The sequence below is a fragment of the Seriola lalandi genome, unplaced genomic scaffold (genome assembly GCF_002814215.2).
Source record: "Seriola lalandi dorsalis isolate HSWRI2012SDOR001 ecotype SW California unplaced genomic scaffold, Sedor1 jcf7180002054901, whole genome shotgun sequence".
NCBI lineage: Eukaryota > Metazoa > Chordata > Actinopteri > Carangiformes > Carangidae > Seriola > Seriola lalandi.
The window spans coordinates 7,648,575-7,674,935 of NW_019525453.1; the positions used below are offsets into that span (position 1 = coordinate 7,648,575).

General features: G+C 38.8%; 2 protein-coding genes across 3 annotated transcripts in view; both read left to right on the forward strand.

Moving 5' to 3' along the window:
* The window catches only part of LOC111672784 (uridine-cytidine kinase-like 1), a 28,161-nt gene extending 21,071 nt beyond the window's left edge, over positions 1 to 7,090 (forward strand). The window contains exons 9-15 of the mRNA XM_087180360.1: positions 1,704 to 1,802; positions 2,078 to 2,171; positions 2,740 to 2,802; positions 3,628 to 3,750; positions 4,490 to 4,597; positions 4,912 to 5,068; positions 6,595 to 7,090. Of these exons, the coding sequence (XP_087036486.1) occupies positions 1,704 to 1,802; positions 2,078 to 2,171; positions 2,740 to 2,802; positions 3,628 to 3,750; positions 4,490 to 4,597; positions 4,912 to 5,068; positions 6,595 to 6,671 (721 nt within the window). The 3' untranslated portion in view covers positions 6,672 to 7,090. The remainder of the gene's footprint in view (positions 1 to 1,703; positions 1,803 to 2,077; positions 2,172 to 2,739; positions 2,803 to 3,627; positions 3,751 to 4,489; positions 4,598 to 4,911; positions 5,069 to 6,594) is intronic.
* Positions 7,091 to 11,010: 3,920 nt separating this feature from the next.
* mpv17 (mitochondrial inner membrane protein MPV17) lies at positions 11,011 to 25,698 on the forward strand. Of its 2 annotated transcripts, none has more exons than XM_023430286.2 (8): positions 11,011 to 11,128; positions 12,043 to 12,123; positions 15,316 to 15,431; positions 16,859 to 16,951; positions 18,924 to 19,019; positions 23,549 to 23,581; positions 23,725 to 23,777; positions 23,900 to 25,698. In XM_023430286.2, the coding sequence occupies exons 2-8, from the start codon at positions 12,051 to 12,053 to the stop codon at positions 23,967 to 23,969; spliced, it is 534 nt and encodes a 177-aa protein (XP_023286054.1). In that variant the 5' UTR covers positions 11,011 to 11,128; positions 12,043 to 12,050; the 3' UTR covers positions 23,970 to 25,698. The 2 variants fall into 2 exon arrangements, with proteins under 2 accessions (XP_023286054.1, XP_087036491.1); XM_087180365.1 differs by lacking the exon at positions 11,011 to 11,128 and adding an exon at positions 11,937 to 11,947.
* Positions 25,699 to 26,361: the final 663 nt, after the last annotated feature.

The window sequence follows — 26,361 nt, forward strand, 5'->3', positions numbered from 1 at the left end:
AAAAAATCAACAGTGATTGTGGCTCATGCAAAAGTTTAGGCCCCGTATGAAGTCAGTCAATTGTATGTGCGTCTGTTAAAATATTGGATCTGCTCAGTTGAGTCCACTTGAATAGAGCTGACAGCTGCTTTGACCAGATATAAAACGTGCTCAAATTTGAATGCACTAAAGCATCCTAGGAGAAATGGCTGGTTAAAAAGGTAAAACTCGACAGAATAAATGACTGAAAACAAATTATTCCAGCACTATTCATGCTCATCAGCCTTTTGCTCTCATATTTATTGTCAACAAAGTTGGAGTTCTGAGTTATGTGTTAAGTTATCAAATATCATTATTGTTTTTAACATTAGGTGAATCTGCATTGAAGCTATGTGTATGTGTGTGTGTGTGTGTGTGTATATATAGAATATAATATATATATATATATTATATTCCTCACATATATATATATATATATGAGTACCAACACCTTTGGCTGCTTCTACTGGATGTTCCCACCTTCACTTATCCACCTAAACAGAGACGTGTTTGCTTTTATTTTTATGCTTGTCTAACACCAATGTCACATCTGGGGCCAGATGCACAAAGATACTCTGTTAGACTTGTCTATGTGATGTGAGTAAGACTCTCACATTAATAAAGACCCATGTTTTTTTTATGTTAAAGATTTGGCCACTGAACCTCCCCTGGTTATCTTTGTGTTCATTTTATGTGTCAGTGCCACCTGCTGACAAAAACGACAGGAAGAAATGGTTCAATTTTTTCATATTATAGAGCAAACAATGAGAAAGGAAAGAATTTCAAGAACTGTGTCAGATTGTTCCAGAGACAGTTTGTGCAGCTGATGAAATTTAGCCAGAATCAAACTTTTATCTTTGTGAAATCAGCCCTGTGCACTTAGACAACAAACATCTGCTTTTCTGCAGCAGGTAGCCAGCATGTGTGTCAGATGTGATATAGTGTATGTGCTGCAGTAGCTAGTTGTGGTGTTAAACATAATAATTATGCGATCTCACCTCCTGATTGTTGTTGTTGTAGAAGCTGTTTACTGAGTCACAGTGGCCTGATGCTGATTGGGTCACGGCTTAACATGATAATTGGATAATGCTTAATAGGGTCAAATCATTTTAATTAGTACCAGGATATGTGGCTGATATCTTCTGCCAGTATTTGGCCATTAAAAAATAATTGATATCAGCTAAAATGAATTCATTAGTTGGTCATTTTTCTATAAAATGATTACATGAAGGCAGTAGAGTGTCTCTTCCTTTTCAGTAGTTGTAGTTGGACATGTATTAGAAAGTTGCTGAAACTAAAATGTTTTCATCAGTGTCAGTGTCTCATGATCATCGAGATGATTTTCAGCAATAAAGAAAATATGGCTTTGAATTTTAGCCAAATAATCAGATGTAAAGATACCACATATTGACAGGCAATAATTCCAACTGATCACTTCAGTGCTCAAAATATTTAATATTACAAAAAGTCTTGTGACTAAAAGGCAGCAAAATTAGACATTAAATCATTAAATGAACTTATTGGCTAATAAACTAAACAGGACAGTGTTTGATCTAGAAAATCTTTGTAAAAACTTCTCTCAGTGTTACTTTGTCATCCCTGATGTCAGCGTGACACTCACTGTGTGTGTATGAATGTGTGTGTGTGTGTGTGTGTGTGTGTGTGTGTGTGTGTGTTCGCCGCAGGTCAGCTCTGGCCTCGGCTCATCAGGGTCAACCGTTACCCAAAACCCTCAGCGTGATGGAGAGCACACCGCAGGTCCGCGGCATGCACACCATCATCAGGTCAGAACACACTTTCACACACACACGTTTCGTCTTCTTTAAACTGCTGAAAACTTGAAAAGAGACGTAATAAAAAAGAAAAAGAATAGTTACAATCAAAGTAGCAGAGACTGAGATGTCCTGACTTTCACTCATGAGTTTGGGCCAATGTCTTTCCATTTTCTTACCAGACGCACTGAATTGTCGTCCTCTTTGCTCCTGCCATGTGTGTGTGTGTTTCTGTCTGTCTGTCTGTCTGTCTGTGTGTGTGTGTGTGTGTGTGTCTGTGTGTGTAGGAACAAGGAGACTAACCGAGACGAGTTTATCTTCTACTCCAAGAGATTAATGAGGCTCCTGATCGAACATGCTCTCTCCTTCCTCCCTCTCAAGGTGAGTTTTTGTGTTTGTGCGAGAGTCTGGAGATTATTAACTGACCTCCTGCTTCCAGTCACATTCGAAGGTTGAAGTAAACAGTGTCTGTCCACTTCCCAGAAAATAATAACAGGAGCTTTTATTGTCTTAGTGTAACCTTTTAGACGACCCAGCATCAGTCAGTGCCCTCCTCTAAACCTCCTGTTAACCGGTGAAGCCTCCATCAAGCTGCTGAACTCCAATACTAAACCAATTAACATAAATACACAGGCTCTTTAGCACTCAGCACTTTGTTGCACTTTTATTTGTTTTCATATCATTGTGGTGTTGTGTTGTGATGTCAGTGTGAAATGTGTAGCTAGATGCTTCATGTTTTTGGGATGTTTTGTGTGAAGCAGCTGTCTAGCTTTGTGTCAAATTGTTTGTGTTTCTGTGATATTTTTTTTCTTTAATCCTATTTCATGTGAAGCAACAGATTGTAGCGCTGTGCCCAAGACAGATTTCCCTTCGGGGACAATAAAGTTTACTCTTACTCTTAAATAGTTGAAAGATGCAATTTTCAGTTTTTCTCTCCGTCCCTCTTCAGCCTGTATCCGTGGAGACGCCTCAGGGCGGCGTCTATGAAGGCAAGAGGCTGAGCGGGAAACGAGTAAGTCGGCTTTTATTCTACTGTTCGAGCCTGTCAAGCCCCCACTGCACGTCTCAGGCCATGTTCAGCCCTCCATTACAAATCCCAGCTGTCAGTACAGTCAGAGGAGGCTCCAGCAGGAAACGTGTTAGGTGTTGTACTGGCCAATCAAATACATACAAGTGTACATTACATTATTTTGTAACGTTAACACTGTATTCCTGTTGATTACCTTGTGATTCTCATGATAAAAGATGAAATAGTTTCTGTCATTATAACGTTTTTTAACCATTAATCGTTTCTTCAGTGTTATCAGAGCTAGAAAATTACATGACGCTATTTTGGTTTAGAAACTCTGCACATTGTTGTACCTCTGCTGTAAAGTCCAGTTGACTGTGTAAGAGCCAAAATACTTATTTATTATTTACTCCCGGCGGTGGACACATGGGTGCGGTTTCACATTATTTACCTGTTTATTTGTGTGGCGAGATTTTATTCAAATACAACATTTGCTGGTCAGAATCTGTAGTAAGACTCATCTGGACTGAGCTATGGATCTGCACCAACACGTCACAATTAAAACCCTCCTTCGCCTCTTAGCAGCTTTCTTCTGTGGACGGTAGTTGCTACAGAAAAAGTGAATTTCATAAAGTTTTTGAAGATTTATGAGAATCAATTTTGCATTTAGCAACATATGTGAAGACTTTAGGGTCTTTGAGCTGCCAGGAAAATGTTGAGGGATGTGTTGATGTTTTCATGCTGATAAATGAGGTTCACTCTGTCCTGTTAGTGTTCTGAGATCCCGATGAGCTGCTGCTCAGTTTTCCCTCACCTGTGTTTGTGTAGATCACAGGTGTGTCGATCCTGAGAGCAGGAGAGACCATGGAGCAGGCTCTGATGGCCGTGTGTAAAGACATCAGACTGGGAAAGATCCTCATCCAGACCAACCACGACACCGGAGAACCAGAGGTTTGAGAGTTTCAAACATTACAACTTTTCTTTCTCACGTGTAGTGTGATATTCGAAGGTAATGCCTCACAAAGTAAAATGATTTCAGCCAACGCTTTTGAAGTGTGATGACATTGAAACCAATGACTTTTAAAGTTCAATAACAAGTGTCACAAAGCTGCAGCCGAGCCCTTCATCACTGTAAAATGACATCAGGCTTTTAGGGTTTTCTGAGTGTAAAACCAGACAACAGTACAGCCTTTTTCACCGATTAAATGTGGTTTGGCAGAAATATAACAAGATTCAGTTAAGCACCAACGCTTCCGAGCTTTCAACCTGAAAAAACTGTTTAATCATCCAGGACAGTGAATGCAGCATTTTCTCAGTTCTCAGCTTCTTACTTGTGTTGATGTTCTTTGTACAATTTCATCAGATAATGTTTGGTGTGTGATGTCATTTATCTCAGTTGTAGTGTTTAGATTTCCAAATTTAATTCTGTCTCTCACACAGACATTGTCTGCTTTTGTTTTTTATTGTATTTTATGTTAAGTTTCTTTCTCCTTTAGCTCATAAATAGTTTGACATAGCTGACAAAGCCTAGCTATACAAGACGTTTCCAGGTATATTCGTCAATAATTGATAATAATGATATTATAATTTTAGATTATTCTTCCAGTGATTTAATGATTTTAGCTTTTAGTGAATATCAGAATATCTGCACATTTGTTATTTTATTTCCTGTCTTGTCTCCGTCCTCCAGCTTCACTACCTTCGGTTGCCCAAAGACATCAGTGAGGACTACGTCATCCTGATGGACAGCACCGTCTCCACCGGAGCTGCTGCTCTCATGGCTGTCAGAGTGCTGCTGGTTCGTCTACACAGCTCCTCAGCTGTCATTCATAAAACACTCACTTTCTTAACCTTACGATAATTAAGGGAGATAATTCTGGACTTCAGTTCAGGAGAATGCATTAGACATTTTAGTTCATATAATAACTTAAAATGTGTTGAAATGTGAAGTATAATTTTTGATGGTTTGAAAGATGAAATTAGTTATTTTGATTTTAAATCTTTGAACTTACTCCTCTCTCTCTCTCTCTCTCTCTCTCTCTCTCTCTCTCTCTCTCTCTCTCTCTCTCTCTCTCTCTCTCTCTCTCTCTCTCTTCATATTCCTCTGTGAAGGACCATGACGTAGCGGAGGATAAGATCTTCCTGTTGTCGCTGCTCATGGCAGAGATGGGCGTGCACTCAGTAGCCTATGCGTTCCCTAAAGTCCGCATCATCACAACAGCGGTGGACAAGGAGGTCAACGACCAGTTCCACATCATACCAGGCATCGGTGAGAACGTTTCCTCTCTTCTCACCTGAGTTTGTTGTTTCACACAGGTGGATTTGCCTCCATTCTTCCTCTGGGAGAATTTAGTTGCACTTTTTTTTCCAAGAGAAACTTATAAAATGCTGTACAGAATTTTAAATGCAAGTTATAAACAAATACACAGATAAAACTACACAAAGTCCCCTGAGAAATCCAAGACTGTCGCAGAAAGAACAGACATAAGTGGAGGTTTCTCCAGGGTGTGGTGTCCTAAACAGCCGAGGCAGCTCTGGTTTTAAGACCTGAACAGGTCTCAGAGTCCTCGGAGAAGAGCTCAACAGCTCAGTTGTGTTCAGCAGAGCCAGCCACTGCAGAGGTTTATGAATTACCTTTAACATTTATTGGCAGCCAGCGAAAGAGCGTAACAAAAGGTGATATATGGATCCATCAGTGGAGGTTTTTCCAAGTGTAAATCAACACTAAATCACAGAGGGAAGAAAACCTGCTGCTGCTCTGCTCTGTGGGTGAAAACTGCCCAGTGTGCTGCTGTGGTGACGTCAGAGCAGCTGCTTTGCTCAGTAAAACTGAATGTACTGAATAAAAACACCTGCTGTGACGTTAGTGACTGAAATGTGGCCAGAAGTGCTGCATCTAATGTATTCTAAAGGCATTAAGATGGTGATCAGATTAGACCTGGATCTGTCAGCACTCAGTGCTGGATCGGGTTATGGGGACAAAAGATACTGGGAAAGTAGTCTCAGACATTGGAACCCCACTGTATGAAACCATTACCTAGTTTGTCACACTAGGTAATGGTAAGGTTTATTTATTTTTTGACTGTAGTGTCTCATTCAGTTACACATCATAGTGACAATTCTCTGAAAAAGAAATGTAAGGGATCCTGATCAAACATGTTTTCAACTCCAAATATCCAGTACTGAAAACGCTGTGCTCCACGTTTTTCTTTTTCTTTATATATATAGCACATTTTATTACACATAAACTCAATGTGCTTTACATTGAGAGACAAAATAGAAAAATACAGGCATAAACATGAGAAAATAGGTAACGCAGGCAACCCAAATATAAGAATATAAGCATACAAGTCAAATGCAGACGGTCCCAGCGTACATCAAACACACCACAGAGGGATGCACATGGGTAAGCAATGATAACGACCACTTGAAATCATGATACAGTCCCAGAACCAGGAGCGATGAACAGTCGTTAGTTTAGTCAGCAGGTACATGCCACTGAAATGTCTCCAAATCCTTCACTTGGAAAGAACAGAAGAATCCTGCACTCTGTCCATTACCTGTGCTCACATTATTCACCTTTCAGTCCTCAGACCTTCATCAGGCAAAGTTCATACAGACAGTCAGCACCATAGCACAATTACTAAAGTAAAATAAAGTAGGTTCACATCACATGATAAGGCCTTTTTGCAGGTCTGGATCTTGTGTAAGAGGACACATTAAAAAACTATGAACCTGTCTGTATCGTTTCTCCTTTCACCTGCTGCAGTTTTCTTCTCACTCTCTCATCCAAAGGTAATTTTGGAGATCGTTACTTTGGCACCGATGCTCCGTCAGACTGGTGCGAAAGCGATGAAGGGATGGACTTCTGAAGAGAGGAGCGATCGGGGACACGGAGGGTCGTTAGAAAAAGCACTTATCTGGTAACCCTCCTTCATCCCTCACTGCTCTGGATCCGCCCGACGCCCGCCTGACCGCTGTGGTGATGCTGTATGAACTGCTTCCTGTTCAGAGAGTTCAGTGTCAGGTCAGTGAGGGGCCTTAGTGAAGAATTCCATTTGTGCCGCTCTGCATTCATGTTTACAGCTAAAGTTTCAAGGGGTCAAAGTTCAAAGTGTTACCTCATTTGCAGGATGCTGGATATTTATTGGCTTTTATCGCTATCTGTTCACACACACACACACACACACACACTGATCTCTGATCAGCTTTCAGAGTTGTAATTAATTCCACTGCAGGCTCAGAAGTCTGATGAAAAATGTCTGATTATAATGTTAATGATGTTGTCAGTAATGTGTTAGGGTTAGGGTTTGCTAAAGCTGCAGCTGTGAAGCTTCGGAGTCAATGTCGACACGTTTGAATGAGCGTACCGAAGCCTTAAAATCTTTTTCTTCTTTATCCTTCCTAAGCCAGATGTTGTAAATATATCAGTGTTGGAAAAAACTCAGCTGGGAAGAATTAACTAGAGCAATGCTCAGTTTTTATCAATAGGTTTAACAGCAAAACGATGTACTTCAAAGTTTTCAATGGATCAATCTGCTACATGTCCAATCACTAATGATCTAATTTTGCACAAAGACATGACCTCACTTTTCTTTTAAGACGAGTCTCTATCATAAAGCTTGATGTGAGGACTGCTGTTCTAAAGGACATTTACAGAGTTTAATGTAATATATCGTCTCTAATAAATAGTGTAGTAAAGTTTTCTTTTCTTTTGCTCAGCTTAAAGCTTTTGGTAAGAATTATCAGTGTGTTACGGCTGACGTGGCTGCTGCTGCTGCTGCTGCTGCTGCTGCTGCTGCTGCTGCTGCTGCTGCTGCTGCGGCTGCTGCTGCTGCTGCTGCTGCTGCTGCTGCTGCTGCTGCTGCTGTTGCGGCTGTGCAGTAAAATAGTATTTTCTCAGGCAACACTCATTGAAAGGGACGACAATGATTCATACTTGAACAAGAAGAGTGACGGGAGGGAAGCAGTCAGATGTTTTTAGTGTACTTTTCTTTTCTCTGTTACTATTTTCTTCTGTATTTTATCTTATTGACAAATCTTTCTCTAATTCCACTTTAGTAGTTTTTGTACAGCAATAACAGAGCCGTCACGCCTGTCTTATTGCATCATAATATTTAAAAACTAATACACTAACTAAGCTCCTGATTTAACTTTGATATGAACCATATAAACAGTTAAAAAGTGGTTTAAAACACACTATGATGTAGTTCTTATCAGTGTAGATGTGTTAATGTGTTTAACAACTGTAACTCCTCTACTGGACACCCATAGGTGGACACTGGTGTGTAAAAGGATACTGAACCACATAGTAAAATACAGGTGTCGTTATGATTATTGTTACATTAATAAACACTATAAAAAAACCTTATAACTACATGATAGTGTGTTATAAACAGGGTTTCCACAGGTGCTTGATAATACTTGACAGTTTATGAATTTGAGATTAAAAATAAAAAATCAATCTTGAAAGTTTTTGAAAATGGACATTAATAGACATGGGTTATTGAAAGTGCTTTAATGTATATATTCTGTGCAAGAGTCTGCCATCACTGTAACACAGCACAGTTGAGACGTGTTGACACATTCAAACCTCTCTCTCATTTTTTCTGTGAAATTCTGTGAAGCTGTTTATTCTCATTATACACATTTTTAGTTTTCTAACAGTAATTAACCTTGACCCATGTCTTGAACCAACCTTGAATTTGAGGAAATCCGCATGGAAAGCCCTTGAATAATCCTTGAATTGGATGTTTCAGAAGTGCGGTGTGGGAATCCTGTATAAAGCATTTATTAAATGTTTATATTCGGTTTATAAATGTTAAAGTAAAGTCTTAACCCCTTAAACTTCTGTGTGTTCTGGTTACATTGAATGCTTTTAAACAGCTGTGAAGACACAATATTTAACTCAGCTCTATCTGCTAACTAAGTCGGCGTATAGTTAGCAAATGCTTTGTATTGCATTGCTTGTCAAACCGTGTGTAGCAGCCACTGATGTAACGCTCTGTGAAAAAAGTTGTGTTGTGACAATAATCTCATAGACCAGACCAGAAGACACCAGGTGTTCTTTCGTACAAAATTGGTCAGATATCATGAAATAAACAGCTCTTGTGTTAGGTTATAGGTGTACTAAATTTACTTTGTCATGGACTTGAAGCCTCAGTAGTGTCTCATGTATAAACCTCCCAGTTTATGTTTGATATGATACAATGCAGAGACTGACCCATATGGGATGCCCGCGTGTTTGTGGTAACCTTGTTTGCTGCTTCTTATTTTTTTGCAATTTTTTATGTTTTTATTTATTGATTGTATCGTTTGCAAGGATTCTACATCTTGACGGATTTGTTTTACACCACATCACAGCGATTTATCCAACTTTCATACCCCAAATATTACAGTTTTTACTGTTAATCTGCTGTTTATGGACTCTGTTCTGTCGATACATGACAGGCCTTATCCACTGGACAGATTGACTTGTTGAACACAGGTTTAACTATCATTAATAATGGCTGCCTTCCCTTCAGGTGCTCCTGTGCTCCAAAATGCACATGAACGGAACAGATCTATAATCAGTGTTAGTAGTTACACCCTTTCTTATGAGCTCGTCAAAAAATAAAAGCAAATTACAACAGATCACTTGGAATGAAAAGTCAGCCACTGTCGCATTTTATCTGTACTGTTTTTTATTTATTTATTTCTTAATGTGGAAGCTGGTTACCTTGCAATAAGTGATTTACATGAAAGAGTTTTGCTGAACTATGTTGCAAATATATTCATTTTTAAGCAATGTGCAGACTGATAAACTTTTTCACAGCTGAAGAAGCACAGGTGAAACTAGAGCTGCAACAATAATTAATTAATCAGTGGATCAAATGAAAAATAATTATTTACACAATTAATTTGATAATCGGTCAATCGTTTAAGTTTAATCGTAATCGTGAAATGATAACAGAAAATTCCTCTCAAATATTAAGATCTCCCACTTTTCACTGTTTTATGTCATTTTACACTGAATATCTTTTTTGGACTGTTGGTTGGATAAATTAAGACAGTTGAAAATGTAAACTTACTGGGACGGACATTTTTTTATATTACTTTTACTCTTTTCTGATATTTTGTACACTCAACAATTGATTGATTGAGAAAATGATATGCACATTTATCAATAATGGACCTTATTATTAGTTACAGCCCTAGGTATAACTAATAACACTGGTAATGGTTCACTTCCGTTCAGGTGCTCCAGTAAGCCTCGTCTTTGAGCTGGAGTGCTCTGACACACCTGAATCAAATGCAGCCATGATTAGTGTCGTCACTCACACCTGTGTTTGGCAGGTCAGTGTGTCCTCTGTGAGCACCGTCTGTCAGTTTGTAGTTGTTTTGTTTTTGTACGTTCCACCTTCCCCTGTACAGAATAAAAGCATTACCTTAAACCAACTGGGCTTTGTGTTGAGTCTTATTACAGTACCTGCAGCCTGTTTAATGTTGGAGTCTTCTGCTAGAGGGCAGTAAATTTCCTTGTTTACAGCGGATGTGACGCACACTGCAGGCCGTATGCTACCTTCTCGCCCTGTGGGAAACAACGATTTTTTTTACTGCTTGTATTTTCAAGCCAATAAAGTTCCAATAGGACAGGGTAAGTGCAATTCCTTTAACCTTTGCAAGAGAAGAACTGCATACAGTTTAGTCTCATGCATGTAAAATAAGTAACTACAGGAGTTTTACAAAAATAAGATTTTATGGAGACATTGCTGACAATAATAGTTATGTTTTTATTTTCTGTAATAATAGTTATGTTTTTATTTTCTGTCAGTAATTTGAAACATGATACAATGTGATATCTGAAAATTGTGAACATATGCAATATCCTGACACCTTTTTTGTTTTATTCTTTTTATGTTCGTGTTATGATATCCTTTCAGCATATCTTTTCATTGTGAAATGAAAAATGGATAGAAAGATAGAATTATTGGCATCACATTAGCAAGCAGTAACATGCTCATCTAATATCTTTAAGTTGTCACGTAATTTAAAGTAAAGTCAAATTGACTTGACGTGGTTTGGAAAAGTTTTGCTTGGAGTAATTGTTAATTTCAAGCTAAGTCTTTTCCGGTGCAACTTCAACATCAATTTGTTTTTTGTTTTATTCTTGATTATTAAATGGGTCAAGAGCTTCACAAAAAAAGAATCTGCTTTTGCGCAAGTAATCCATCTGAATTTGTTTAGTTTTTTAGTCTTTTAATGATTTCAGTCCTCAAAGGTCGGAGCTGATGTGGACACGCGAAGGCATCACCAGTAGTTCAGTCAGTGGAGCTCGGCTCATAAACAGGCATGTACACACTTTATTTACGTTCATTTTTATTTACCGTGTATTATAACAGAGCAAAACGTTGAGTAACGCACGTTGACAGTGATACGTTGATAATTAACCACAGTTCAGTTATGTCGGTTATATTCTTGTATAGAAAGTTATTAAAAGCGTGTGGTAACACTGACTTTCAGCATTATAATTTAACCCTTCACTATAATCTATTTATGTCACAAGTTGCTTAAAAAGTTGTTCGTTGGCTAGTAACGATTTGATTTAACCCCGTTCGTAAGGACGCAAAACATGTAACGTTAGCTTAGCCCGCACGAGACCCAATGTTACGCAGGACTGGATTTAAAAAACTCAACAGTTTAACGTTTCCTTGGATATTTGTAAATCTACGTATATGCCAGAACATCATTTATATATTTTTGTCAATCATTTGAAACCACTCTTCAAGTCGGCATTGATAGAATTCACCGGAAATGGCACAGTTGACTATAATCTTAACTTATATCAGTTCAGCATCAAATGTCATCCATTGGATGGTATAGGCTAACTGTTTACGCTTCATACAATGTTTAAAAAATGCTGCTTGATGTTCAGTTATTAATTACAAAAGTTAGTTATAAAACGTGACACGTAGAAAGGTTTTTATTGTGTTTTATAGGCTTAACTGACTTCCTGAATCCCTAAATAGTATCTCCATGCAGGAAATATTGCACAACCTACAGCTCAGCCTTGAACAAGCAGACTAGTTAAACTAATCAACAAGCTGTGATAGACAATATAACGCAACTTATTAGCAGGGTCGCTTGATTTGAATCACGTTGTCTGCCGGTGGGCGGAGTGGGTAATTGGGTAATGTCACGTTTTCACAGTTTATTTTGGTGTCTGTATTTATTTTATGTGTCTGTTGTTTTTTACGTTCAAAGTAGGGAGAATGGCAGGCCTGTGGAGATCCTACCAGGCCTTGATGACCAAATACCCCTGGAGAGTGCAGATAGTGACTGCAGGTATGACTTACACACTACATATAACCAACAAACTAGACCATGTGTCTAGATTGCTCTAATAAGGGCAGTCAAGATATTCTTCCAATCTCAGCTTCATCTCAGGTGACAGTCAGGTCAGAGGTGAAAAAAACCTTTACTCTCGTTTACTCAGTGCACCTCAGTTTTTATGTCAACAGAGAAAAATTAGCTTTGAGCTGAGTGACTAAGATTTTTTTTCCTTGCAGTGTTTTTCTGATCAGTGTCAGCACAGACACTATTACAACAGGCTTGGTCAGAGTGAACGTAAACTGGCATTAACGATGAATGAAACACCCATGATCAGTTAGTGAATTGACAGAGGTATATTACTATTTTTGAAATATTAAAGTTGCTTCTTCTCAGAATGTAAAGGTTTAATGCCTTCCGCCTTGTAAAGCAACTATCGGGAGTCTGTAGATAATTTAAAGATTCTCTTACTGCACCTTGTAACTAGGAAGGAAAAATTGTGAAAAATATTTGCACTAATATCCCAGAGCCCAAAGTGACATCTTCACCTGACAAGGAATCTAAAACCCACATATATATTTACTTTACAAGCATATATAACAAGAAAAACATCCAATCCTCTCACAGGAAACTGGAACCAGAACATGTTGGCATGATTATTCAGTTATCAAAATGGTTTCTGTTGATCGACTAATCATTACAGCTCTACTTTTGTTACCACCTCACTATGTTTCTTAGTTTAAATCTGTGTTTGATTAATCAGAACAGCAATAATCAATAAACTGATATTGAATATAACCTGTTTGCGGCGCCCCAGTTATCAGAAGAAACTGCAGCAACAGCTTGTCGGCCTTAGATTTCAGGCTGATTCTTGAATTTTTTGGGCATAAATGTGCAGAGATCCCAGTCGTGGGGCCACAGTTTCACATCCTCAAAATCTCTCCCAAAAACATGTTGCATATACATTTTCAATTCTCTTGTGAGTGGTGTTTGCCCCAATGTAGTACTGTTTAACCACCACTAGATGGAGGCAGTGCACTTCTGATGCATGACTTCAGTCAGTGATAAAGGCTGAAAATATAAGAAAATAAAACTCATATCCATGCACAAGTAGATGGTTGTTGATTAAAACAAGTAGAGCCTTTTAAAAAAATGACAATCTTAATTTTTTTTAATACAAGACACAAGCACATCCATAAAGTCTTTTCAGGTGCTGGTAACAAATACCTGCAACTTTCTTTTTAAACATTTATACTTTCTGCCGGACCCAACCAAAATGTTCACCTATCTTGTGTATTGCAGCTTTCGGAAGACTCCATGTTTGTGTGTGAGGGGATTTAAGAGATATTTACTTGTTTTGCCATCATAAAGTGAAACATTGACGACATCGGTCAACAGACTGAAGCTCCCCATCTTTTACGCCTGCTCACTCCTCTGTCTTGGTGCTTCAGTGTCTGTCAAAGTGACAGAGGAAATACTTTTTTATTTATTCGTTTCAAGGTGTACAGTTGACATTTTGTGTGTGCGTGTGTGTGTGTGTGTGTGTGTGTGCGCCTGCCTGCCTAACTGCCTTTATTAGTTCTCCCATGACATTTTAAGGAAAGGTTACCTCTTGTTCAGCTGGGTCCATGTTATTACACCGTGCTGTCAGTATTAACAGTGGTATGTGCTACTGACATTATGTTAGTTTGCTGAATGGGTGTTTGATGTGTCTTTTTATGAGTTAGGACAAAAAAAATCTAAACTAAATGTCAAACCAGAAGGAGTGATGTTAACAGCTGTGGTCATATCGACTTCAAGTTCCACTAATCAATATATAATGACACACTGGCAGTGGATCAGATGGCTACAAAGGTGAGAGAGAGAATTATCACCAACTCTACAGAGCTTTTCAGCCTCCGTAAGCTCAGTGATTTGGTTTTATTTATTACATTTATTGTATCATTCAATCTCATCACTCTCACTAAACAGCCTTAAAGTAAGTGGAACATTTAGCAGCTGAGCCAGATATTTTCCCCAGAAGTTGGTGGAGACCAGGCCACCTGATAGCCGATTGGTAACACACACACACCACGTGCCACAAATGCCCTGAACCGCGAGTTTGAGTCCCAGCCGGCTAGACTCTCCTGTATGTCCTTCTGTCATCCTGCTTTTCCTGTCTCTCAATATCCTGTCAAACAAAGAAAAAAATAACTTAAGGATTTGGTGGAAAAATCTCAGCTAGAAGGGGAGTGAATATTGGACTTGGCTACAAAATCGACTTCACGTGAATGATGATTTTGCTGTGTGTCTGTCCGAATGTGTAAATAATTAGCAACTTTATACAGTGATTATATATAATATTATATATACAGGGTTGTGTGACTGCCAGTTCACTGTGGAGCTCTTCTCCTTTTCTTCAGTGGTCAAGAACTCAATTAAGCAACCTTAAATATGTTGCCAGTGTAAAATGGTAACTGTGGGAAACTGCCAGTGCTTGGTGTCCACACCAGTGTCCTTTTTTATTTTTATAAAACTCTACATTGAATAAGACAGAGGCTGGATATCACAACACTGTGTAGAACTTCACTTGTGTTTTTAGAGGCAGTTTAATGCCTTTATTCATGAGAGTGGAGAGATGACAGGAAACAAGAAAAGGGGGAAAGATTGCTGTTGTGACTTTTAATGTAAAAGCGCTCAGGCTGCTTATTCAGACACCAACATGTTATATTGACATTAAACTGACATGAAGGGGAGCACGGGGACAAAGATTTGCAACAAAGGTACTAAGGCCATTGCAGTTCATGGTTGGCGTCTTAACCTCTAAGTTACAAAGGAACTTCTAACAATACTTTTGCACACAGATTGGTAGCTAAATAGCTAAATAAGCTATTTTTATTTTCTATTAATAGATAGATAGATAGATGAAAACATGATCAAATGAGATGAGACAGAGATGAGTGTGTAGCAGAACCAGAGATAGAAACAAACTAGGTTGACCATGTGTTTTTGTTTTTTTTAGCTGTGTTGTATTTGTGATCATTTAGAATTTATTTAAAGCAAACTCAGCGAATTTGAGTTTATTTTGACCCCAGTTTGTTGCCGTATCTGTAGATCTTTTGCTAATTCCCCATGACAGCTATTTGTGATTAAAACAACCAACACATTCGGGGGTTAGGGTTATGCTCAGTGGAGTGACACAGTGTCTGTCCCCCCCGTGTCCTCCAGGGTCTCTAGTGGGTGTTGGTGACGTTGTATCCCAGCAGCTGATTGAGAGACGAGGACTGGCTCAACACAATGTGCAGCGGACAGCCAAGATGATGAGCATTGGTTTCGTTTTTGTGGTAAGTAAATGTCCTTGTATTACAAGTTGTGTTGTTGCCTGTTGACATGTCGGTCTCTTTGAATAAACCACCACAGTCGTTTGAAGTCTCAAACAACTGTCCAGCCTCAGCGAGTTAGCAGCCTCACGCCACATGAAACGACCAGATGTATTTGACATTTTTATGTAAAATCTTTGTAGCAGATGCTGCCTGTTTGCTGAGAGAAGAAAGATGAAAAGTACAGGGAATACATTCATGAAAAGAACATAATATCAAACACTTGGTGGCATCAAAATTCATATTTTCAGCTTCCTGTAAGTGAGAAATACATGAGTTGATCATGAGGTTCTTGTATCTCTGTTCTCGTGTGCAAGTGGATTCTTCTTAGAGTGTGTGTTCATGCCTTTGTATGTTTGGGAAATCACGTATTTGGCCAGCTGCACAAATCACCTTTCAAGCAGCACATTTCTTCTTTTTGACATCACTGTGATGAAGGTTTATTTATATTTCCATAATCGCCTTATGCTCCACCAATCAGATTCTGCCTCATCCGAAATGATGCAGCGAGGATGTGTAGATGTTTGATGACATGTTTACTGACAGCTGTGTGTAACTTCATTCATCTGGAAAGACGCATCTGTTTCACAGCTCATGCATCATGTATCATCTGTCTGCAAATTAATAATATATTTAGTTTGTTAGTTTACATGCGAGACCTCTGCAGCACGTTTGATTAAACATGTTGTATTTTAATTAACTTTTTAATGTTCAGGCCACCCTTATAAATGATTTATAAATGGTTTATAATTAGGTTATTAATTCAGTTGACACTTTATAAATCATTAATAAACAATTATAAACAAGTTATAACAGTTTTCATACGTTGATCCAGGCTCACTATTTGGCAAGATCAAGTTAATGCTTACTAATTAATCTTACTGAGTTACTACCAGTTCTAACTGGTAAAAGGAAGCTTATTGTAAAGTGTAAAACACATCATCATTTATTAATATGCCAAACATTTTGAAAATGAAGTTGCTGATGGTGGTTAATTGCTAGTTACTTAACAGATATGTGATGAAGCAGCAGGTACAAATGCTGATGATGGAGAAAACAAAGCTCAGTAACTTATGAGATATGAGGCGTAACAGTACAGAGACATGTGGGCTCACTATTTGGCAAGCAACAAGTCACGGTTGCCCTTTTTATCGAATGTGTTATAACAGCTTATAAATGAGTTATAAAATGTTAACAAGCTAATTAATAAATTAATTATAAACCATTCAGAAGTCCTTTTATAAGAATGGTCTTATTGTAAAGTGGTACCCTGCATGGAGCCTCAGCTGCAATGTAGAATTAAATGATGAAAATGTATTTATAAGGTAATGACCTCCAGGACTAATGTGTTGATTTTAATTGATTGGTTTATTTCTTGATTGTCACATCAGGGTCCGGTGATCGGGAGCTGGTACAAAGTTCTGGACAGACTGGTTGTTGGAGGAGCTAAAAGTGCCGCTATGAAGAAAATGCTGATCGATCAGGTGAGAGGAGCGTCCAATCAACTGGTCGTCCTGTCTTCTACTCCTTCTTCTTCTTCTTCTTCTTCTTCCGAATCTTTTTCCTCTTCTGCTTCTTTTTCTTCTTCGGCTTCTGCTGCTGCTGCTGCTGCTGCTTGTCGTTGTCAGATCAAATGAAGTGAACTGTGAGCTGAGTGCATGAGTCCCAACCAGAGATACAGTTTCCTCCCATCAGGCTGACAGACAGCTCTTTGTCATGCTGACAGGAGGAAACTAATAATCTAATTCTGTCAAGTGTTTAGAACAAACAGAGCTGTACAGTTCAGCCGCTGACTCCCTCTGTTTAAACTTCATCTGACCCCCAACCCCTTTCTCTGAGAGAGTGAGTCTGACCGTTCTGCCCCAAATTCATTCACTGCATCAGTTGTACTATGATATTTTTAATAGTATATAACAACTATTGTCATTACTGATTAATCTTCCCTTTATTTTCTTGCTCAATAAATAATTGTTTGGCAAATAAAATATCAGAAAATAGTGAAAAATGCCCTCTGAATTTCACAGAGCGTTCATAAAGATTTGGGACAAAAGACATTTGAAAACATCATGTTGGACTCTGGGCTGCTGTGATGGACATTTTTGTTTGTTTTCTGACGTTTTATTAACTAAGAAATCTGCAGATTTATCAGCAGTGGAAATAATAATTAGTTCCAATTCTGAAAAAGACAAAGATGAAAAATAAACTGCCTGACAGAAATGTTAACTTTAGCTTAAAAGCTCACTAATAGTGAAAAAAACAATTTAATCAACAAATGCATTAACGGTAAACTCATAAAATCAAATATTCATCCTAAACTGTACGAAGTGAAGAAGCAGCAGTGTAGCTCTCCTCACTCTGCCCTCCGGTGTCTGATTGTATAAAACTGCAGCAGGACAGATGCAGGTTCAACTAAAACCACCACAGGATAAGACACCAGAGCTTTCAATATCTCTCTGTAATGAAATATTTAAAGTGAAGTAAAGGGTTCACTCCTACGCTTGAATAGTTATGTGGTCCCACTGACTGTACGCTGCCCCCTCTGCCCCCGTATACATAATAAGTATAAAGTGCCATTTGGTGACTTGAAAGATTTAAGGCGAAGCAGCTGCAGCGTCCTTCCTGCGTCAGACCCGAGTAACAGAGGAGCAGCGTCTCTTCGCTGTTGTGTCAATGTAAACGAGAGAGCAGAGACCGGAGCATCCTGAAGAGATTTCCCATCTCCTCTGAGCGTCTCTTATTCTGCTTCAGTTCATGCATCAAATCTTTACTTGAGCCTCTGATGTACGAACGACGCAGTCACAACAAAAGTCCAAGAAAGAAAATCTTTTATTATATTTGGTTTATTCTGTTTAGTTTAATACATTTATTTATGAAGCACCATTGTGTACAAAAAACCTTCCTCCATCTGTAATCCTTAGTCAGGTGGATGCACACAGTGAACAGGAGAGTTCACATTTATTGAATTGAATTGTAGTAACTTTTCTCACTGTCAGGAGGCAGGAGGTAAAATCAATCTTAAATCTTTCAGATTATTGTCCTTTACTGTCAAATAAATCTATAATTTCTAAGTGTAACGGGTTCTCCAAACACTTAATTCAGAACACACTGTAGTAAATCTTATAAGAGAGAATGAGTTTTCACATACTAAAAAAAATAAATTGGAATTACATTTTAATTTTCTTTTTTTCTTTGTCTGACATCCTGCAGACGTTTAAACTGTTCAAACTTTAAATGGCCAAAATCAGCAGCACAAATGGTTTTGAACTGAGTTAACAGCACAAACTCTGAAGTCTGCATGCTATAATGTTCACATGCATCATCAACTTATTTAATAGACCAGTACTTAATGAAGTAATGAGTTGTTTTTCATTTCGTTTTCATCATTTGCCCCTTTTTAGTGTTTGTCCAGCTTTCCCAGCTGCCATCTCTGATCTCTCCTGATTTGTGTGTTCATAGGTGTGTTTTGCTCCGTGCTTCTTGGGAGCGTTCCTCTGTATCTCTGGAGCTCTGAACGGACTGACGGTGGAGGAAAATGTCACCAAGCTCAAGAGGGTAATTAGATTTTAATTTAATACCATGTCACACACGGTGTTACTCTCTCTGCGTTACAGTTGTTGTACAGTTTCTCCCACAGTTTGTCTTTTAGCCTGCAGCTGGTCCCAGCTGTGTCCTTTCCTTCCACCAGTGCATGCTGGGAAAGATTTCAGAACTGAACTGTGCATTAAAAAAGAAAATAGTCTAGCTCTGTTTTTTCTTGTTTTCCTTGCATGACTTGGTTTGTGTTGAAGTCTGGAAAATCAAATGAGTGACCGGAGTGAGTTGAACCAGGGAAAACTCAGACTCTGGGTCAGATTTATCTCCTGAGGTAAAGGATCAGCATTTGACCTGATCTGTCCTCAGTCCACATTTTCTATTTATGAATGTTGCATTAAAGGCACGACACAGTCCGGACAGCAAACTGAGCTTTAAATTACTGTAAATTAAAATGAATAACTAGAATTAAGAACAATAAAATTTCAATTTCAGACCAAAAAGCTGAAATTGAGGCTAGTTTTGTTGTGATGTGGCACTGTAGAATCATTTCCATTCACAGGGTATCTGCAACATTGATTTCAGTTTCTTCAAGAAAAGGCAGGTATTGAAAAGTCTTAAATTTAATTTACAAAGGTCTTAAATATTTTTTCTAGTTACTTCAAACATGTATTTGTATCTGATTTTAGCAACAATGGGCTGTAAAATCTCCAGTTCTGTTGTTGCAGCAATCTGATGTTATATAAAATTCATATGTGGACCTTAAATTAAATAGTTATTTAAGTAGTATTTAAGTATTTTTTTTTCTTCCGTCCTGATACAGGTCCAGGTTGTGTTTACTGAGGATTCATGATGTTTTTAGGAATTATTGTCATAAACAGCTGAGAATTGCAAACAAATGTGACATAATTGTCAACAAATTCATGCATTTTGTAAGGAGTTGAATGCCATATTGCCCCTACTTATTTCCACTGAGAGCTTTCACACTTCGGTTGGTACAGATGTGAAACTGGTTCTAAATTAGTTTGTACTTTGTATTAAAATGTCCTGAAAAGTCTAGTCTTTAACTTGCAGAAACCCTGCATTCACCTCTCCCCTCCCTGCCTCCCTGAGAAATTCGACATCAGCCTGACCTTTATGCATGAATGCACCTTTTTTTTCAGACATTTAGTTGGTCCTGGACTTTTCTTTTTGCTGATTTAACCTGTTTTCAACCTCAACCTGTTTTTCTATATTTAGACATGAGACGTGACAATAACTGACTTTGCACTCAAGCAAAGCACGCATAGTCAGTTCTCCAGCAGAAGAATAGTGTGTTTTCTGTGCGATCGTAGCACAGGTAAATGAGAGTACATGGAGAGGAAGTTTGGTTTTCATTGTAGGTACAGTATCTGACCTTCAACACTCACCTCTCATTATTATTAGAAACTGTTTCCTGTGATGGGGGGAAGAGACACGAGGGAGAGGGAGGGACTGTGGAAATAGCCAGAGTGACTCATACTTTCATATAAGTATGTGTGTGTGTGTGTGTGTGCGTGTGTGTGTGTGTGTGTCTGTGTCTGTCTGTCTGTCTGTCTGTCTGAGTGTGTGTGTGTGTGTGTCTGAGTGTGTGTGTGTCTGAGTGTGTATTTGTATGCCAGGTCAGAGCTAACTGTCATCTTGTGCCAACTGCTCAAACGTCCGTCACTGCTTGCTTACCCAACACGCTGCTGATCATCATCAATTATTTACAAAAGGAGGTGCGGGGACCTGAAAGGCCAACCTGGTAAATGTCAGAAAGGACAGAAAATAAATGACAAATGTGCTCATTACAATGAGGTCTGGCACTGAGGAAATGTGAGAGGAAAATTAATGGAGCCACTGACCAAAGGGCCACTCTCACCGTCAAAGACATAGTTTCGGTCAAGTCTTTGCCTCTCTCGTTTATTGGTTCCTTACCTGCACTCTACCTGAACTGGACCAGGAAGTCTGGAGCAATGTACCAGTTTTGTACTAGATACTAACAGGGTTTTGTGTGTAGTGTGTTCAAACTACAAAAGTAAGTTAGCATACAGAATTGCCTTGATAAGTCTTAAAGGAACTCTATGGAAGCTTTTTCAGTGCTACGTAGCTAATGTTAGCATTAAGAGCTGTTTACTTACCAGTCTAGAAGAGACGTTGCGAGTTCAGTATGAAACTTTATTCCTTTACTCACCAAGAGCTGTTGAAAGCAACACCAATGTTAACTCTTGTTTTGCTTCTATTCTTTCACTTCTTCTCTTCTACTGAGGTTAGCATGCTAACCAGCTAGCTCCAGTCCAGTTGGGCTGTCTTGTCATTTTGCGATACTGAGTCACTGTCGTGTTCAATCTGCCCTGAAGAAGTAGTGCTGCTCTGAGGGCGTATCCTAACCTCCTGCATTGTAAACATAAAAATGGCTGAAGCTCTTGGCAAGACTTGTGAGTAAACACCTGTTAATGCTAAAGTTAGCTATGTAGCAATAGCAAAACAAATAAAAATAGCTCCTTTAAAATTTATTTCAAAATTGTGATGGAAATTTAGTCCTGCAGATTGAATTTGCAGTGTCGGAACTTTGATGGCATTTCACTTATTTTTGACGTTTAGTAAACATAACAATCATTGAGAAAATAAATGGGTTAGGTGCAGCCGTAGAACTCACTACATACTCTACATCTGCTCAGGGTGTAGTGGACGTAGTCAGGATGGTCGAGACATTGGTTTGGTCCCACAAAGAAAATTAAATGATTAAAATAAACTGGAGATCACGGTGAGGCAGCTGTAGAAAAACAAAAAATAAATCATTCAAACTTTTTAATTGGCAGAAGTTTGAGTCTATTGTCACGTCTTGTTTCATTTTCTGTAATTATAACACACTGAAGTGCATTTCTTTATACATGTTTATACGTACTATATTAATATAATATCTGATTAATTATATAGTCATTGTGAAAAGCAGCTTAGAAACCCCTGGCAAAGGTGAGAAAGGTCTTGTTTTCTCCAGCGTGTGGGAGGAAAGATTTTGACGCAGTAATTTCACCTCAGGTGGCCAAGTAGCTTGTTTGTCCATAATTAGAAAAAAAAATCAACCAGGAAAAAGATTGTAACCGGAACATTGGCTAGTTGTTTTTATATGTCGAGACATGTTGAGGTGACCTTTTAAGATACACAGTGAAGGTGTGTGTCTGTGTGTGCGTATGTGTATGTGTGCGTGTCTGTGTGTTCAGACCCCAAGCCCAGAGAAAACACAGCTATAAAACTGTCTTTAAAAGGGATTTAGAAGAGGCTAAAGAGCTCGTCGATCTAATCTCCTCAGAGAGGTTGTTCCAGAGAGCGGGGGCCCGAACAGAGAAGGCAGTGTCACCCTCAGTCCTCAGCCGAGATTGTGGAGTGGCTAATAGAGCTTTGGCTGAGGACCTCAGGTTGTGACAGGCCACACAAGGTGTCAGTCTGAGATGTACTCAGGTGCACGTCCAGAGGTGAGTCCTAAAAGTCATCAATAAAATCTTAAAATCAATTCTAAACTTTACTGGAAGTAAATGAAGAGACGCTGGAATAGGAGTAATATGCTCTCTGTTTTTGGTTTTGGAAAGAAGTCTGGCTGCTGCCTTTTTTTTTTTTTTCAATTAAGTTTAAAGGATGACCTCATTGAGTCTTCACACCTTCAATCCCTGTCTGAAACTACTGTAGATTTAAAGAGGTGCTTGACAGCAGGTGTACAGTAGGTCTTAGGATGGATCAGCTGGGTTTGAATGTTTCAGCACCATGGACAGTTACAGAGGGATTGTCTCACACCATCTGAAACCTCCTCCCCTCAAGCTTCGGTGACTTCACTTTTGGAGTCTGTGTCCGAGCATCTCTGTAACTTTCTGACACTCACACCAACAGGAAATGTTTCCTGTCCCACAGTACAAGATGACTATACTCCATTTAATACTCCTGCTGCCAGTTACTTGGCCAGCTGCTGAGATCTTGGCTTCCTAACTCCATTTCAACCCTGTATTGTCTCTCCACCAACTGCAGTTTGAACACATCACCATCTCTCACTTCATCCCCCACGGGCATATTCGACTGCTCTGTGGTGGAAAAGGTTGGAGGGCTGAACCTGATCCCTGAGTAGGATGAACAGAACAGATGTTAGATATGGAAACAAACTCTGTCAGCAGCATGTGACACAAAGTGTTAGTATCATTCTCTACAAACTCAGCCAGGTGTCAACCCATTATGTCTACTGAGACCCTCAACAGTGAAATGTTAAGGTATTACTGGCCAGATTTCACTTTAAATACAGAAACAAAGGATTTCTTTTCTAACTTTATCCAATTTCGATCTTTCCAACCAAGACGTGTTTTGCATTTTTAGATCTTCACGAGACGAGGAGACTGTGTTCACACAGTATTTTACTCTTTTTAAATCCAATTTGTGTCTTTTAATATCCTTGACTTGTTTCTTTTCTTATTGCCTTTAATGTCTCTTTTAAAACACTTGTTGAAATGTGACTTATTCAACACTCATTGATGCCAATACAATAACTTTATTCACTTTGTACACAGGACTACACAGATGCCCTGATCGCAAATTACTACGTAAGTTTTTTTCTGTATGGTTTTCCATTTTATTTATATATGCTTGGAAAGTAAATGTGTTGTTTTTTCCAAATGAATCTTGTCCCCATATTGTTATCACATGACCGAACTGTCCGCTGAACGTATTTCTGCTTGTGTTTCAGCTTTGGCCTCCAGTCCAGATCGCCAACTTCTACTTCATTCCACTTCACCACAGGTACATCTGTGGATTTATTAACACACAAAAGCCCCAATGATCACATGTAAAGGTTTGGGTCGACTCCTCTTAATGAAATCAGTTGAAACCCTGTTGAAATGCATGTCTCCTCCTGCTCGTAGGTTGGCCGTCGTTCAGATCGTTGCTGTTGCCTGGAACTCCTACCTGACCTGGAAGGCCAATAAGATGTGAAGGATGATCACGTGTCCTGTTTTGTTGTTGTTTATGATGATGATTTTTGTGCGTGCGTGCGTGTGTGTGTGTGTGTGTGTGTGTGTGTGTGTGTGTGTGTGTGTGTGTGTGTGTGTGTCTGTCTCATGGGTCGTTCTGGTTGAACTTGAGGCTACTTCATCGTCTGATATTTCCAACGTGTAAAACTGAGACTGAGTCACCGATGAAGGTCGGGAGAAAGTGCTCGTCTACTCTGAATGACAAATTCACACTTGAAAGTCAAATTTGCATTTGCAGAAATGTCTGTGAAAGTTTGTTATTTATGGAAATGGGATTTGGCAGTGATGCAGCCACACATACACACACACACACACACACACACACACACACACTCACACAACATAACACTGACTGGTTGAAAGGAAACTTTTGTTTTCTCTTTACTCTGTTGTTAATCACTTGAAGTAATTGGGATAGTTTGGATAATCAATAGCATCATGTTTTGTTTTATGATGAAGGAAAATTGATCAGTGATTTTCTGTAGCTATGTCCAAGAATTTCTAATAATGTTTTACAGTTTACACATTGTTTACCCACTTTCTCTGCATTTGACTCAACTATAATTTTGCTTCAGTTACTGCTTTCTAACTTTTCCCAAAATACCTCAAACATTTTTTTTATTTCTGTTTTCATACCCCCATCTCCACTTGTTTTGTCTTCGGTACTGAAATAATGACGACACAACCTGACACTAAAAGTACAGTACAGAAAGTTAGAAGATACCGCTCTCATGTCTGAATGGTAAATATAAGGCTACAGCCAGAAACCGCTTAGTTTAGCTTAGCTTAGCTTAGCTTAGCTTAGCTTAGCATAAAGACCGGAAAAAGGGGGCAAGGGGACCAGCTAGCTAGAAACACAATCACCTCCAAAGCTCAACAGGGCTGTTTCTTCTTATAGGGAACAAACATGAGTGGTATCGATCTTCTCCTCTAAGGAAGAAATTAGGATTCCCAAAATGTTAAATGACTCAAGTGTTTTGAATTATTATCTGTAGCTGCTTAAACTTCATCACCAAACAACAAAATAAATCCAGGAATCCATTAGTGCACTGACAATCCCTGTTGAAGTGTGGATGCTCCTGCACTGTGTACCTTTTTGATAACAAAAAAAATGATAGACTTCCGCATGAGGTGGTGTCAATGGCGTGTTTGACCTCACTAACTTTTGTAGCCAACTTAGCTTTGGACGGGTGGGGTTTGTTTGGAGAGAGATGTGGAGGCTGCTGAGCTGGGCTGTCAACCAAATTAACCGCACACATTTTTTTTTTTCCCACACAAACACACTTGGGCTATATCAGGGAAAAGCAAGCGGAAACGTCTGACGAATCCACTGAAAATCCGCCAAATAGCCTCTTTCCCCCGGGGGGATGTGATGATATGAGCCTCTCCCCAGAAAGCTGGAATTCAGTTTTTGAATCAGCACCCGAGGCTGACTGTGTTGTAATGTAAGCCAAGGTAATTAAAAGAAGATGCACTTAACTGGCTCGTAAAGGCTCTAACCTGAACATGAAGCATGATGCAGCTGACATCAGTGTTTTCCATGTTCAGTGTTCAGGTGGGGGTCATCACAGACAGACTCTAAACTTAGTGGTTTAAATGATCTTTCTGAACATTTTTGGTGAGAATCTGTTTGTGCTGATGTACTGGTTTCCAATGTGTACGTGCTAATATGCATAAACGTTTTTTTAAAAAGTCCTAAATGTTCGGTTTTTCCCTCTGAAATGTGTCAGTGGAGTGAAGCCATTTTTAAATGCTGTATTTTTCATTTGCATTGAAAGATAATTATTTTTAACTGTCTGGTCGTACATGTACAGTAAATGCAATAATAACCAAATCTTTGAAACAGGATGGCAAGTTCATGTTAGTGAATGGGCATTTTCCTGAGTCCTTAGTGACATTGGTAACTGAGGTTCAAAGTGAGAAATGGTTTATTACACTGATTTCCAACCTTTTCTGACCATTAGCGACCCGTCAGTGTCGACAGGTTGTGAACATTTCAACCAAAGACTCAATTTCCCAGCTTCATTTCAATCATTTAGACTCATGAAGCAGTAAAATAATTCAGTACTTTACTACACTACATTACTCTGGGGCAGCCTGGTCAAACATGCATAGAAAATGAAGACTGGCTTATTGTGTTTTACCTCCTGTATAACTTTAGAGCTCCAGTTCCTGTAAAAGCCTTTAATTCTTCATTTATCTGCTTTGATTTCAACTTGGCAAAAGTAGACTATCCTTATTTCTGCAGGACAAAACTTATCAGACTCAAGTTTCCTCACATTTAGCTGAAGAGGAGATTCAGTTCAATTTAAAACCATTAAAAATCCAAATACTTTGTCTGTTGAGGGGAAATG